The 16,002-nt window shown below is 42.9% G+C and overlaps 1 protein-coding gene across 1 annotated transcript; it reads left to right on the top strand.

Annotated features, from left to right (window-relative positions):
• The first annotated feature begins 30 nt into the window (after positions 1 to 30).
• On the top strand, positions 31 to 15,540 carry LOC143274993 (GPN-loop GTPase 3-like). Its single transcript, XM_076579040.1, has 8 exons — positions 31 to 212; positions 2,669 to 2,777; positions 4,700 to 4,787; positions 8,303 to 8,382; positions 10,549 to 10,789; positions 12,348 to 12,447; positions 14,019 to 14,147; positions 15,284 to 15,540. Exons 1-8 carry the CDS (start codon positions 168 to 170, stop codon positions 15,329 to 15,331), a joined length of 840 nt encoding a protein of 279 aa, XP_076435155.1. The 5' UTR covers positions 31 to 167; the 3' UTR covers positions 15,332 to 15,540.
• The last annotated feature ends 462 nt before the right edge of the window (positions 15,541 to 16,002 follow it).

The following is a 16,002-nucleotide window of genomic DNA, read 5'->3' as shown; positions in this document are numbered from 1 at the left end:
GACTGATACTTTCTTTTTTTTTTAAATATCATACACATTTTCAAGCTTCTCCCTCAACATGGCGATTCTAACAATGCACATGTATAGATGAGGGATCACTGCAGTTTCTCGAACGGGGGCTTCAGTGGATACAAAGTCAGAGGAGGCGACTGTTAGATTTTTCTGACATGCGTTACGGCCAGTTGGTTATGGGACCCGCAGGTTGCGGAAAGGTAAGATCCCCCATGCAGTGGCAGAATAATCAACATTTGTGGTCAGTCAATGGAAGGAAGAAAAGAAGGAAAGAAGAAATACTTTAAATAACTGCATCAGTTTCAGTTGCTCAAGGAGGCGTCACTGCGTTCGGACAAACCATATACGCTACACCACATCTGCCAAGCAGATGCCTGACCAGCAGCGTAACCCAACGCGCTTAGTGAGGCCTTGAGAAAAAAACACAAAAAAACCCAAAAACAAACAAAAAAAACAACAACAAAAAACCAGGGGAATAAATAATAGATAAGCTTACATAAATAAATAAATAAATGAATAATAATTATAATATAGAAAAAGGTAGTTGTAATAATAATAGTAATACTAATAAAATGATTTTTAAAAAAAGAAAAAAAAAGAAAAAGACAACAATGGTGATAAATAAGCGAATAAATGTCAAACATGAAGACACACATTCACACGCACACCCACACATGCACAACAGAAATCCACCAAACATGCAGTTTCACAGATATGAAAGCACAGTCAAATACATATAAACGTACATGAGCTCCAACACACACACACACACACACACACACACACACACACACACACACACACATTACCTTGCACCTCCTCTACCCCCCTCCTCCACACACTCATTTCTAGTCTACGCTCCTCTACCCCCCTCCTCCACACACTCATTTCTAGTCTACGTATCGCAGCTTCCACGGCACACACACACACACACTCACACACACAAACACACACTCACAGAGATGAACACTTACTTGTACAAGCACACACACATACGCCCATATCTCCCACCCCCAACCCCACACACATATATACAAAGATACACACACACACACACACACACACACACACACATATATACGTTCCAATATCCTGTTGCTCCCACAGTGTAGGCATGCATATACTCACATACCTCATCCTCTACCCCACCTCCCCCCGCACTCCCACCTCCTCACACACACACACACACACACACACACACACACACGTACACAGATCTCTCCTGACACTTGTGTACACTTACACTCTCGCGCATTCACAAACGCACTCAAAAGCACAGACCCACACATCCACACAAACACACACGCACAGAGGCTGCCACTGACTGGCCGCAAGAGGGATGGGAAAAGATCTCTGATGCCAAAAACGTGGCGTCTAGTGTGTTGCTCAGTCTATTGTATTTGGAAAGGCCCACAGAGACTCTGTTCCGTTTTGAAGAAATTTGCGCAATGTTGGTTTGGAAATGATGCCGATATTTGTTTGATTTGCAAAGCATCGTGCTCTACCTTTCATGTTAGACTTGCGGCCGCTCCCTCTCTCTGCTTTTATTTCTTTGAGGCGATCGATGGTGTGATGGCCTTGTACCTGTTCTTTTTGGTATTCTTTGATTTTTCTGAGGATTTCCGATTTTCCTAGATGTAGGCCGCTCGTTGGTGTTGCGTTACCAGCAAGTCTGTCAGCTCGCTCATTTCCCTTAACACCTGCATGTCCCGGGCAGTATGACCATGTGAGTTTTTTAATCTGAAAGTTGCGCATTGCCTTATGCCACTCTGGGCTTCCCATTCCGTTTTCAGTTTTCTGTATGAGGTTCATTGAGTCGGTTAGAATCATGGCATGTTGGTTTCCGGGCGTATGGATGGACGATAGCCACTGGAGGGCATGTGTCGCAGCTTCAACTTCCATCGTTAGGCTGGAGGTTGTGACTTTGTAGGCAGCATTCTCTTCCCAAACTGTTTTTCCATTTTGTTTCGCAGTGAATCCCCAACCGGATTGGTCTTTGGTGACTGAGCCATCTGTGTATATGATGATGTCCTGCATCAACTTCGGACTAGTGATAAGTTGTGTGAAAGTGGTGCATAGGGTTCAGTAAAAGCGACTGTGAAGTTGGACTGGTGAATTTAAAACTAAAGACCTATTTAATATTGCCGTTCTCCCGTATGGTCTGTTTCGTCTCTAGTTGGGGCGAGTGAGTGTGACTGCTGATTGGAGTCCTCAGGAGAAGCGGCGATTTTAATTTTGACAAACCACTGACTAATTTGTGAGTGCGTTTGTTCTTAATACTATTAATAGTTTTCCTAAAGTTTCTGTGGTCATTAAAGAAAATCGAACAATGAAGTAACACTGAAAAACTAAAGTGAAACTGAGAAAACATGATAAAATAATATAAGTAGTGCTGTAACTGGTGAGGGAGGGAGAGGGATGGGAAGACAGAAAAATAAAAGGATGAACTGACAACATTTCAGAATGGACAGGAAGACCATTTGCAGAGACCCAGGATTTGACACACAACTGACAGAGGTGGAGGAATCTGGGGAACTGTTTTGTGTAGTCCCCCATTGAGTCTTCACAGAGTTAAGGGTGAAGAAGAAGAAGAAGAAGAGTAGTTCTGAACCTGATTGATTATGCTTTAAAAAAAAAAAAAAAATTGTGTGTGCAGTCCACGTACTGTAGTAACATGGTGAAGCACTGCGAAGTATTGAAACGCACGGTACAAGTTATCAACCTGGACCCTGCTGCTGAGCACTTTGACTATCCTGTTTTTGCAGGTGAGCAACTTCAGTATAAAATAGCATCTCTGTCTTCTGGAAATTCTGTGCTGGAAATTTCCTCTTTTCTATTGCTCTCTTTGTTTCTGCCTTTTTTCTTCTGTCACTGTTGTCTGCTGTTTTTGGCTTCCCAGCCTTTTCTTTTTTTTTTTGAGCAGGCCTTGACACTTTTTTTCTCTCTTTTTTGCAGTCTGTGATGTACAATGATTATCTGAGCTGTTTTGCTCTGGTAACTACGGACTAGGTAGTGAAATTGTAAACACTGGAATGGGCACTAGCTGTCCATTCTGCAGTATCCCATAATATGGCCTTTTTATGTTTTGTTTTTTGTTTGCTTGTTTTGTTTTTTGTTTGGCTCTGAAGAATTTTTTTGTTTTTTTTTAAAATCCTCTTTTACGATTCCTTTGTTATCTGAGGATGATAAATTGAATGGAAGGACTGACGTCCTCTACAGGGCATAGTCTTACGTGCCCTAAGGAGCTGATTGGTTTAGATTGTGTGTCATGAACTGTGTTTTGTGGGTTTGTCTGAGTGATTTTTTATTTTTTTATGTGACAGTTTTGTTTTGATGTGGTTGAGCGTTTGTATGGTTTGGCAGTGTTGATACCTAACAACCCTCTGTAGTCAGCTTGACTATGAGCAACAATTAACAAAAAAATAAGGTGAGCATCAAGTCACTGTAATATTGTTGTGTAATACCAGAATTTTTTTATCCTGTTTTTGGAGGTGAGCAACCATCAGTCACTTTGTTTATATTGTGTAATAACGCAATTTGATTGTCCTGTTTCTGCAATGAGCAAGTCAGCAACCATCACTGTGTTTATATTGTGTAATGCCACAATTTGATTATCCTGTTTTTGCAGGTGAACAACCATCACTGTGTTGTTACTGCACTGCTAGAAGAAAAAATCTGTTGCTTCTTCACAGGGAAAATGAATTTTGGATTGGTCAGTTGTGTCAAAAAATTACCCTGCAGTCGACTTTGATTTATAGGACTGAAGATGAGAAATAAAAATCTCCTTTTGAAGATGAGATCGATCTGAGAAAGTATGTTTATGTTTTAATACTTATCTATATCAATATCTATATCTATCTATCTATCTATCTATCTATCTATCTCTCTCTCTCTCTCTCTCTCTCTCTATATATATATATATATAATATATATATATATATATATATATATATATATATTGTATGTGTGTGTGTGTGCCTGACGAAATCCCTTGGTTGTGAATAGTAAAGAAATTGAATAAATCAGTGACACACACACGCGCGCACGCACACACACACACACACACACACACACACAAGCATACATATGTATATGTAACATGTGTGTGCGTGCCTACACACATACATGCCGTCATATACACATGCACTCACAGTCACACACACGCTGTCATATACTGTTTTATGTAAATATAGGAAATGATAGGTTTACTAGCAGAATGTGACATGATCTTGGTGAGAGAGTGACTCAGTGACTACTACTTCTTTGTTCGTGGGCTGCAACTCCCATGTTCTCTTGTATACATGTACATGAGTGGGCTTTTACCTGTATGACCATTTTTACCCTGCCATGTGGGCAGCCATACTCCGTTTTCAGGAGTGTGCATGCTGGTTGTGTTCAAACTTCTTGATTTCATAGCCCACCGAACACTGACTTGGAAAACGGGATCTTTTACGTGCATATTTGATCTTCTGCTTGTGTATACACACAAACGACAAAGGGGGTTCAGGCACAAGCAGGTCTGCACACATGTTGACATGGGAGATCAGAAAAATCTCCACCCTTTACCCACCAGGTGCCGTTACCGAGATTCAAACTCGGGACCCTCAGATTGAGAGTCCAACGCTTTAACCACTCGGCTGTTAAGCCCGTCTCAATGACACCTAATACCAGTGACTTGGATTTGCAGATATCCGTGAGTTGATTCACATTGATGATGCTATGGAGGATGATGCTCTCCACTTTGGACCCAACGGAGGTCTGATCTTCTGCATGGAGTGAGTATTGTATTGTGTTTTATTGTATTGTAATGTATTGCATTGTACTGATCTTCTGCATGGAGTGAGAATTGTAATGTATCTTATTCAAGTTATTGTATTGTAAGCGTGTTGTGTTATGCCGCTGGTCAGGCAACTGCTTAGCAGATGTGGTGTAGCGTAAATGGATTTGTCCAAATCCGGTGACACTTCCTTGAGCAACTGAACTGAACTGAACTGTATTGTGCTGTATTGGGATGTGTTGTAGATTGTGTTGTTATATTGTATTTAGCTGTTTTATTCTGTGTTTTGTTGTATCATATCAAAACCTACAGAGCTGTTGTGCTGACCACCTTGTACTTCAGTGAAACATTGCGATGTATCGCCGTCACATTCAACAACTTGAGCAGTTTCACCACAGATGCCTACGAAAGATCCTTGGCATAAAGTGGCGAGACAGGGTCTCCAACCTCCATGTCCTAGAGAGGAGTGGCCTGCCCTGCATCGAAAGCCTGCTGATCCAGTGCCAGCTACGCTGGACAGGACACGTCCGCATGACAGACAGCAGGATCCCGAAGATGCTACTGTATGCCCAGCTGAAGGAAGGCCACAGCAAACTTGGAAGACCCTGCAAGCGCTTCTAGGACACCTTGAAGACAAACCTCAAAGCAGGTGACATAGACATCACTTCCTGGGAAACTGATGCCCTTGACTGCCCTTGCTGGATGATGCTGTGCTCTAGTGGCATAAAGACGTTTGAAAACAAGAGAACGCTGGCCATTAAGGAGAAGCATGAGTGAAGGAAGCAGGGCTCAACTTCTGGAGATGTTTTTTCCCTGCAACACCTGTGGGAAGTGCTGCACATCCAGAATCGGCCTCTTCTCCCATATGAGGACACACCGACAGATAAGCCTGCCTGCCTACTCATTTGTCGGTCCGATGGGAGACTCAATCATTGTAATCTGTATTGTTTTGTATCGTATTGTAATGTACTGTGTTGAATTGTATTACTATTATAATTTGTATTGTGTTATATTGTAATATTGTATTGTATCATATTAATAACATTTTTCCCACAACAGATTTCTCTATGTGAAATTTGGGCTATCATTTTTTTTTTTTTCAGTTATGTTTCTGCTTTCCGAAAAAAATATTCTCAATATATGTATACATGTGGTAATAATAGATTTGATTTTGTGTTGATATTGATACAGTAGAATACAATACAATTACAAAACAGTATATCTATATTAATCCATTTGGAAATTAAATTGTCTCCACAGGCTTGTCACTCACCTAACATAATCTCAGCCCTTATTTGTTTGTTTTATTTCTTCATATGCTGTTATGAACAAGTAATTTGATATTAACCCTCTCACTGCCAGGGAAATAAGATTTCACTGAAAGTGAAATCTGTTTGCCAGGGTTTTTAAAAAAACAAAACAAAACAGGTATATATTAAAAAAAATTTTTGTGCTCTTTGTTATTGGAGAAAGACCCATAAAAGTATATATTTCTGAAAGGCAATTGAATGAAGAATACAAAACACACGATGTTTTCCAATTATATATATATATATATATTTTTTTTTTTTTTTTTTTTTTTTTTTTTTTTTTTTCAGTGACATGCTGTTGTTTTGAAATCAGTGTTTTGTTATTTGTCACATTTTCAGCTTGTTCATAACAAACATTAGGAAATTTGCACTAGAATATCATATTTTCTGGAGAAATGGATAATAGTAATACCTGAACTCACAAATTATACTAGGACAAACACAATGAAAAATAGAGACAGATACACAGTGCCTTGTGACATCTCCAAGTGATAACATGGATGTGAAGCCACTCCCCCTCAGCCTCCACCCCCTCTCCTCTTCACCCCTGTCACACGGTCACTTTATCCAGTTCTCATCAGACCGCGTTGGCTGTGTCCTGCTAATTCCGTCATTCTGTCAGCTGCTACAGCTGTACAGCCAGCATCACTCACTGACAGTTGTATCTTGGCCAGTCTCTTCATTACTGCCTTTATTTTCTATCAGATTGTGCGATAAAAGTTCATTTCTGTCTTCTTCGAATTTAGGCTTCAATTCATTCTGAACATCAGCTAAAGAAAGCAATTTTGGCTGATTTAGTGCACCACAATCGCATGTCTTGAGTAAGGTGTCCGACATTTTGTTGAGTGAGCGAGGAGAGGAGCCAGGCTAACACTGCGGCAGTAATCCAACCAAAACGTTCAAATAAAGGACTTCCTCATGACGTAGATGGGTTTCTAGCTATGAATAGAATCTAGAAAGATTCCCCAAGCTATAGCTACCAGTATTTTTGTCAGTGAACTCAATGCAAACCAGGGAAAAGTCAGAATATTTCGATGGCAGTGAAGCGTACATGCTTGCACTGATGAGTTATCTCATCATATAGGCAGCCTAGGGGTTAATGTTAGTGTTGTTCATCAGCTGACAGGCAACATTGTGAGCACATAAGTTTTAAGCTTGTTGATGCTTTTTTGTGTTTGCTTTTATTTGTAATGTGTGTGAACTGCTGAACAAGTTGATTATATTATTTTTTATGATTTTTTTTTTTTTTTCTCATTTGTTGTACTTTTGGCCCCTTAATCCCCAACTACCCCACATTTTTGAATACTTTATTTAAGGCCAGACACGGTAGTACTAGTAGAAAAACGTATGAAATAAACTTGAAGTTTATGGCTTTCTGTGACATGGTATGCAAAGATATTGGACTAAACATGTCAAAAAAGGTCATTTTGTGCAATTTGTCGTGACGGTTTCCATGGAAACGAATCCAAAATCGCCGACAAACCAAAAAATTAAAAGCTAAGAACTTCAGTACCTTTATAGATGTTATTTCTGTTTGTTTTATTTGATTTATTTGTATTTGTTCTTTATTATAGTGCAGTGGTATTTTGGAATTTGAATAAATACATTTTTTTTGTTGTTGTTGAAATGTGTATAAATCCCTTGACATAATTTTTTTTAAATGAGTGTATATTCATTCTTTCACAAGTACTATACAAACCACCGCACTGTAATAAAGATGAATACATAAACAAAGAAAGAAAGTACCAAGTTTGAACATGCTATCTTTTAAAGGTTTTGAGCATTAGCATTTTGAAAAATGGTAATATGAGGACAAAACACAAAACTCAGAAAACAGGAAAAGAAAGAGATGTGCTTGTACTCACAAGAAATCACACATGTTGATGCTGTTTGAAACTTTATTTAAGTGAATATAGTACCCAGGTGAAACGGACTATAAAGATTAGATGTTGAAGAAGCAAATTATGCGAAAAAACAAAAATCACAAAAAATCATGATTTTGGTCAAAATTTCACTACCATGTCTGGCCTTAACTATTATCATATTCTTGTTTTCTTAACTATTATCATATTCTTGTTTTTATTGTATTACTTTGCTGCACTTTCTTTGTTTGCTACTATCTTGTTTTCTTTTATTGTATATTTATGATGTATTATAGTTTAAATTTTAAAAAAATCTGTTTTGTTCTTGTTGCTTTGTCCAGGTACTTGATGCAGAATTTGGACTGGCTGGAGGAACAGTTGGATGAGATAGAAGATGACTACATTCTGTTTGACTTGCCAGGTAATTGCACAGCATATACATAGCAAAATAGTGTAGAATGTTCAGACTGTGTGTGTGTGTGTGTGTGTATGTGTTTGTGTGACTGTGAGTGTGTGTGGGTGTTCATGTGTGCATGTGTATGTGCATGTGTGTGTGCATGCTTGATCGATGAAATTGAAGATGACTACATTTTGTTTGAATTGCCAGTTAGGTGCACAACACATGCACTGCATATTACTGTCAAGTGTGGAATGTTTAGTGTGTGTGTGTACTGTACACTGCTGTCACGGGTCAGATAGAGCTGTCCAGACAGAGCTGTCCACTGCTGTCACGGGTCAGATAGAGTTGTCCAGACAGAGCTGTCCACTGCTGTCACGGGTCAGATAGAGCTGTCCAGACAGAGCTGTCCACTGCTGTCACGGGTCAGATAGAGCTGTCCAGACAGAGCTGTCCACTGCTGTCACGGGTCAGATAGAGTTGTCCAGACAGAGCTGTCCACTGCTGTCATAGGTCAGATAGAGCTGTCCAGACAGAGCTGTCCACTGCTGTCACGGGTCAGATAGAGTTGTCCAGACAGAGCTGTCCACTGCTGTCACGGGTCAGATAGAGTTGTCCAGACAGAGCTGTCCACTGCTGTCACGGGTCAGATAGAGCTGTCCAGACAGAGCTGTCCACTGCTGTCAGGGTCAGATAGAGTTGTCCAGACAGAGCTGTCCACTGCTGTCACTGGTCAGAGAGAGCTGTCCACTGCTGTCAGGGTCAGATAGAGCTGTCCAGACAGAGCTGTCCACTGCTGTCACGGGTCAGATAGAGCTGTCCAGACAGAGCTGTCCACTGCTGTCAGTGTCAGATAGAGTTGTCCAGACAGAGCTGTCCACTGCTGTCACTGGTCAGACAGAGCTGTCCACTGCTGTCAGGGTCAGATAGGGCTGTCCACTGCTGTCACGGGTCAGATAGAGTTGTCCAGACAGAGCTGTCCACTGCTGTCACGGGTCAGATAGAGTTGTCCAGACAGAGCTGTCCACTGCTGTCACGGGTCAGATAGAGCTGTCCAGAGAGAGCTGTCCACTGCTGTCACTGGTCAGACAGAGCTGTCCACTGCTGTCACAGGTCAGACAGAGCTGTCCACTGCTGTCACAGGTCAGATAGAGCTGTCCAGACAGAGCTGTCCACTGCTGTCACGGGTCAGACAGAGCTGTCCACTGTTGTCACAGGTCAGATACAGCTGTCCACTGCTGTCACTGGTCAGAGCTGTCCACTGCTGTCACGGGTCAGACAGAGCTGTCCACTGCTGTCATGGGTCAGATAGAGCGGTACACTGCTGTCCACAGGTCAGACAGAGCTGTATACTGATATCACAGAGCTATATTCTGTTGTCACAGTTCAGACAGAGCTGTCCACTGCTGTCATGGGTCAGATAGAGCAGTACACTGCTGTCCACAGTTCAGACAGAGCTGTACACCGATGTCACAGGTCAGAGAGAGCTGTACACTGATGTCACAGGTCAGATAGAGCTGTACACTGATATCACAGAGATATACACTGCTGTCCACAGGTCAGAAAGAGCTGTACACTGATATCACAAGTCAGAGAGAGCTGTACACTGATATCACAGAGGTATACACTGCTGTGCACAGGTGAGATAGAGCTGTACACTGCTGTCCACAGGTCAGATAGAGCTGTACACTGATATCACAGAGCTATACACTGCTGTCCACAGGTCAGATAGAGCTGTACACTGCTGTCCACAGGTCAGATAGAGCTGTACACTGATATCACAGAGCTATACACTGCTGTCCACAGGTCAGATAGAGCTGTACACTGCTGTCCACAGGTCAGATAGAGCTGTACACTGATATCACAGAGCTATACACTGCTGTCCACAGGTCAGATAGAGCTGTACACTGCTGTCCACAGGTCAGATAGAGCTGTACACTGATATCACAGAGCTATACACTGCTGTCCACAGGTCAGATAGAGCTGTACACTGATACCACAGAGCTATACACTGCTGTCCACAGGTCAGATAGAGCTGTACACTGCTGTTCACAGGTCAGATAGAGCTGTACACTGATATCACAGAGCTATACACTGCTGTCCACAGGTCAGATAGAGCTGTACACTGCTGTCCACAGGTCAGATAGAGCTGTACACTGATATCACAGAGCTGTACACTGCTGTCCACAGGTCAGATAGAGCTGTACACCCACATCCCAGCAATGCGCCAGCTGGTGGAGCGACTGCAGCAGTGGAACTTCCGGCTGTGCGGGGTGTTCCTGCTGGACGCCCAGTTCCTGATCGAGCCGTCCAAGTTTGTGTCGGGCATGATGACTGCCCTGTCAGCCATGGTCAGCCTGGAGGTGCCTCACGTCAATGTCATGTCCAAACTGGACCTGCTGTCCAAGAAGGACAAGAAGGGGCTGGAGAGGTCAGAGGGGTCAGGGGGTCGTTGGGGTTGGGTGGGGTGGGGGTGTGTGATACTGTATTGATAGGGGGTCGGATTTGTGGGTATTTTTTATTTTTATTTTATTTCATTTTATTTTTGTGGGAAGGGGGTGGCGGTTGTCTGTGGGTTTTTTGTTGGTTTTTGTTGTTGTTTTGTTGTTGTTTTTTATGTGTGTTGTTGTTTTTTGGAGGGGGCAGGGGGGGGGGGGTACCAGAATCAGAGACGTTTTGTTTTCTGTGCTTCATTCCTGTAAATGATGGGGTGATGAGTGATGATGGGGGTGATGAGTGATGATGGGTGTGATGATGGGGGTGATGAGTGATGATGGGGGTGATGATGGGGGTGATGAGTGATGATGGGGGTGATGATGGGGGTGATGAGTGATGATGGGGGTGATGGGTGATGATGATGGGGGTGATGATGAGGGTGATGATGGGTGATGATGGGGGTGATGGTGAGGGTGATGATGGGTGATGATGGGGGGGTGATGATGAGGGTGATGAGGGGGGTGATGGGTGATGATGATGGGGGTGATGAGTGATGATAGGGGTGATGATGAGGGTGATGATGGGGGTGATGGGTGATGATAGGTGATGATGGGGGTGATGAGTGATGATGGGGGTGATGGGTGATGATGATGGGGGTGATGATGAGGGTGATGATGGGTGATGATGGGGGTGATGATGGTGGGGGTGATGATGAGGGTGATGATGGGGGTGATGGGTGGGTGATGGGGGGTGATGGGTGATGATGAGGGTGATGATGGGGGTGATGATGAGTGATGATGAGGGTGATGATGGGGGTGATGATGAGTGATGATGAGGGTGATGATGGGGGTGATGATGAGTGATGATGGGGGTGATGGGTGATGATGGGGGTGATGATAGGTGATGATGAGTGATGATGGGGGTGATGAGTGATGATGGGGGTGATGATGGGTGATGATGGGGGTGATGAGTGATGATGGGGGTGATGATGGGTGATGATGGGGGTGATGATGGGTGATGATGGGGGTGATGAGTGATGATGGGGGTGATGAGTGATGATGGGGGTGATGATGGGGGTGATGGGGTGATGATGGGGGTGATGAGTGATGATGGGGGTAATGATGGGTGATGATGGGGGTGATGGGTGATGATGGGGGTGATGAGTGATGATGGGAGTGATGATGGGTGGTGATGGGTGATGATGGGGGTGATGGGTGATGGTGGGGGTGATGATGGGTGATGATGGGGGTGATGGGTGATGATGGGGGTGATGGTTGATGGTGGGGGTGATGATGGGGGTGATGGGTGATGATGGGGGTGATGATGGGTGATGATGGGGGTGATGGGTGATGATGGGGGTGATGAGTGATGGTGGGGGTGATGGGTGATGATGGTGGTGATGGGTGATGACGGGGGTGATGAGTGATGATGGGGGTGACAGAGACTGAAACAAATTGTGTTGCAGGTATCTGGATCCTCCCAGCTGTAAGCTTATGTCAATCTGTGACGTAAGCTGAGCGTTAACCCAGAGACTGAAACAAATTGTGTTGCAGGTATCTGGATCCTGACCTGCACAGTCTGCTTGGGGAGGAGTTTGATGACGCCAAGTTTGGCCACCGCTTCAAGGCCCTTAACCACGCCTTGGCCTCCATGGTAAGGTCTTGCCTGCGTTCACACAAAAGTGAACAAAATTATTCAGATTTAACTCTCTCCATACGAACGGCAAAAGAGAAGACGTTAACAGCGTTTTACCCCAATTACCACCATCAAAATATTGCAAGTGGAAGGCTCTTATACTGAAGAGGTGAATGTTGACAAAGAATACCACAATTCTGACGACGGAAGCTAAAGGTTGGGTCATTGAGACACCCACTGGACATCCGAGGGGTCTGTGTAGAGGAGAAGAGAGGACTGGCCATACTGAGTGAGTTAAACATCGGATACCCAGAATGATAGTGGAGAGTTGGCGATATATATCTATTTTTCTATTCACTGGTTTTCATGATGGGTGCAGTAGCTGAGTAGTTAAAGTACTGGACTTTATAACAGAGGGTGGTGGGTTGAAGGGTTCCATCTTTGTATCGGTGCATTGTGGGTAAACACAGGAAATTGATTCCGATGGATAGTCAATGCGATTAAAGGCGCATATGCAGGTGCAGGGTTGAGACTTTATGCCTTAGCCAGAGCACACGAAGTCAGAGCATGGTCCTCTTCTCTTCTCTTAGCCCACTCAGCACAGCTACAAGACATCATGGATGCTGCCTACTGGAAAAAACCTGCTACATTCATCGACTTCTACCTAAGAGACAACCTTTGACACAAGGCAAGAATGCCCAAGGATCAATAGACAGAAAAGGCAAAAAAACTTAGCCGTATGAAGAGCACAGGAACAGGAGTCAGGATGGCTGACATCAAAAGAGGGCGCTAAGAAGGGTGGCAAAGGGGAGGTAACCTACTTCTGGGAGGTTATCAGCCGTAGTTACTTTCGTTTTCCCCGCATCAGTGGGTAGTAGTTTGCACAGGACAGGAATGTCAGACCCCTGCCGGAGTCTGCACTAGTGGGTCACGGTAAGTATGTCAGATAAACGTAATTTTAGGAAGAAAATTTCCTTTTTGTCAGATCTCCCATTTCCATTATTATTATTGTTGTTGTTATTACTATAAAGCTCCATTTAATGGAGGAAAGTGTAAGTATCCATCATAATTATTATGTTATTACAAAGCTCCATTCAAGGAAGGAAAGTGTAAGTATCCATCATAATTATTATGTTATTACAAAGCTCCATTTAAGGGAGGAAAGAGTAAGTATCCATCATAATTATTATGTTATTACAAAGCTCCATTTAAGGAAGGAAAGTGTAAGTATCCATTATAATTATTATGTTATTACAAAGCTCCATTTAAGGAAAGAAAGTGTAAGTATCCGTCATAATTATTATGTTATTACAAAACTCCATTTAAGGAAGGAAAGTGTAAGTATCCGTTATAATTATTATGTTATTACAAAGCTCCGTTTAAGGAAGGAAAGTGTAAGTATCCATCATAATTATTATGTTATTACAAAGCTCCATTTAAGGAAGGAAAGCACTCGAGTATCCATTATTATTATTATTATTTCAAAGCTCCCTTTAACCAGTTTAAGGGAGGAAAGCGCTCAACAAGTATTTATTATTATCATCATTATTATGATTCTTATTATGTGTCCACCCCCAACCCCCTCTCAGGTGGATGACTACGGACTGGTGCGGTTCCTTCCCCTGGACCCCACGGACGAGGACAGCGTCAATGATGTGTTGGCCCAGGTGGACACTGCCATCCAGTACGGGGAGGACATGGAGCACAGGGAGCAGCGGGTAAGGCACACAGGAGTCTGGGTTCGGTTCTGTTCTCCACAGGGAGCAGGTTGTAAGACTCGCATGGGTCTGGGTTCTGTTCTGTTCTCCCATTGACTGATGCTGACGGGTGTATTTGTCAGTGAAGGTCTGTCACCTCACTGAGATAGCTTTGAGCTTACAGATCAGGGTGTCAGTGAAGGGCTCTCACCTCACTGAGATCAGACATAGTGTTACAGATCAGGGTGTCAGTGAAGGGCTGTCACCTCATTGAGATCAGACACAGCTTACAGGTCAGGATGTCAGTGAAGAGTTGTTACCTCACTGAGATCAGAGTTTACAGGTCAGGATGTCAGCGAAGGGCTGTCAACTCACTTAGATCAGACACAGCTGACAGGTCCGGATGTCAGTGAAGGGCTGTCACCTCACTGAGATCAGACACATCTTACAGGTCAGGATGTCAGTGAAGGGCTGTCACCTCACTGAGATCAGACACAGCTGACAGGTCAGGATGTCTGTCAGTGAAGGGCTGTCACCTCACTGAGATCAGACACATCTTACAGGTCAGGGTGTCAGTCACATTTCAGGAAATCTTCTTGGGAATGGGTTCTGCTCTGTTCAACAGTATTTTATTTACTGCACGGTGCATGTGCATGTACATTCACTCATATGCACATTCACACATGCATGCTCATTCACCCACATGCACGTGTATGCATTTAATTATATGTATGCACATTCACACACACACTCACACATTCACACACATTCACGCACACACACACATTTATGTACACACCAATGGACACACACAAGCACATTCACACATACATGCATATTCACACACTCAAGTACACACACTCATTCTCTCTCATACACACACACACACACACACTCATTCTCTCTCTCTCTTACACACACACTCACACACGCACATGCACGTGTACTTGCACACACAGACACACACACGCACCCTCATAGTCATACACACAACACATACACACACACACTCATTCTCTCTCTCTCTCGCACACACACACACATACATGCACGCGTGCACACACACACACACACCCTCATAGTCATACACACACCACACACACACACACACACACACACACACACACACATCACATACTGTGCTGGCCATATTTCAGGACCCGGAGGAGCCAGACGAACCTGAAATGGACAGCGGCATTGATTGACAGCTGTCACAGCCAGTGGGTGGAGCTGACTTTCCAATGAGCAATGCATGCTGTGGCGAATGGGCAGACTATCAGATGGAATGGACAACTGGGAAAAGTGATCTGAGTGAAAGATGGAAAGATTGGTCGCTGAAACAGTGTACAGATTTGTGAGACTTGGTTGTGAATTTGGGTTCTGTATGAAATGAAAATAAATGAGAGATTTTTTTTTGTGTGTGTTTTGTGTGTAGTTATGCTGTGTTCTTGTTCCTGAGATCTAATTTCTATGTTCTCTTTGTTCCAGTCACTGGTTGACATGTTTTGTTTATTTATGTTCCTATTTTCTTCCTTTTTTGTTGTTGAAGTTTTTGTATTTTGTTGTATGGACTCTTTGTCACAACATATTTCTGCGTGTGAAATTCAGATAACAAAGTATAATGGGCATATAGCAAAAAAAAAAAAAAAAGTATATACACACACATACAAAAAAGCAAAATGAAAGTAAGTTTTCAGGCGATTATTATTTCCAATCTCTGTAATTTTTGAAGAGGACATTCTCTTGTCACAATCAAATTTGTAAATGATTTTTTTGTTTGTTAATCATTTGTTGCCATTTTTCTATTTGGTCACCTTGTCAATATACCATGAAACAGGCACAGTATCTGAGTGGTTAGAGAACTGGACTTTTAATC

The sequence above is a fragment of the Babylonia areolata genome, chromosome 29 (genome assembly GCF_041734735.1).
Source record: "Babylonia areolata isolate BAREFJ2019XMU chromosome 29, ASM4173473v1, whole genome shotgun sequence".
NCBI classification, from domain to species: domain Eukaryota; kingdom Metazoa; phylum Mollusca; class Gastropoda; order Neogastropoda; family Buccinidae; genus Babylonia; species Babylonia areolata.
Note: the sequence above shows the minus strand (reverse complement) of the source record. Positions and strands in the feature narration are given on the sequence as shown.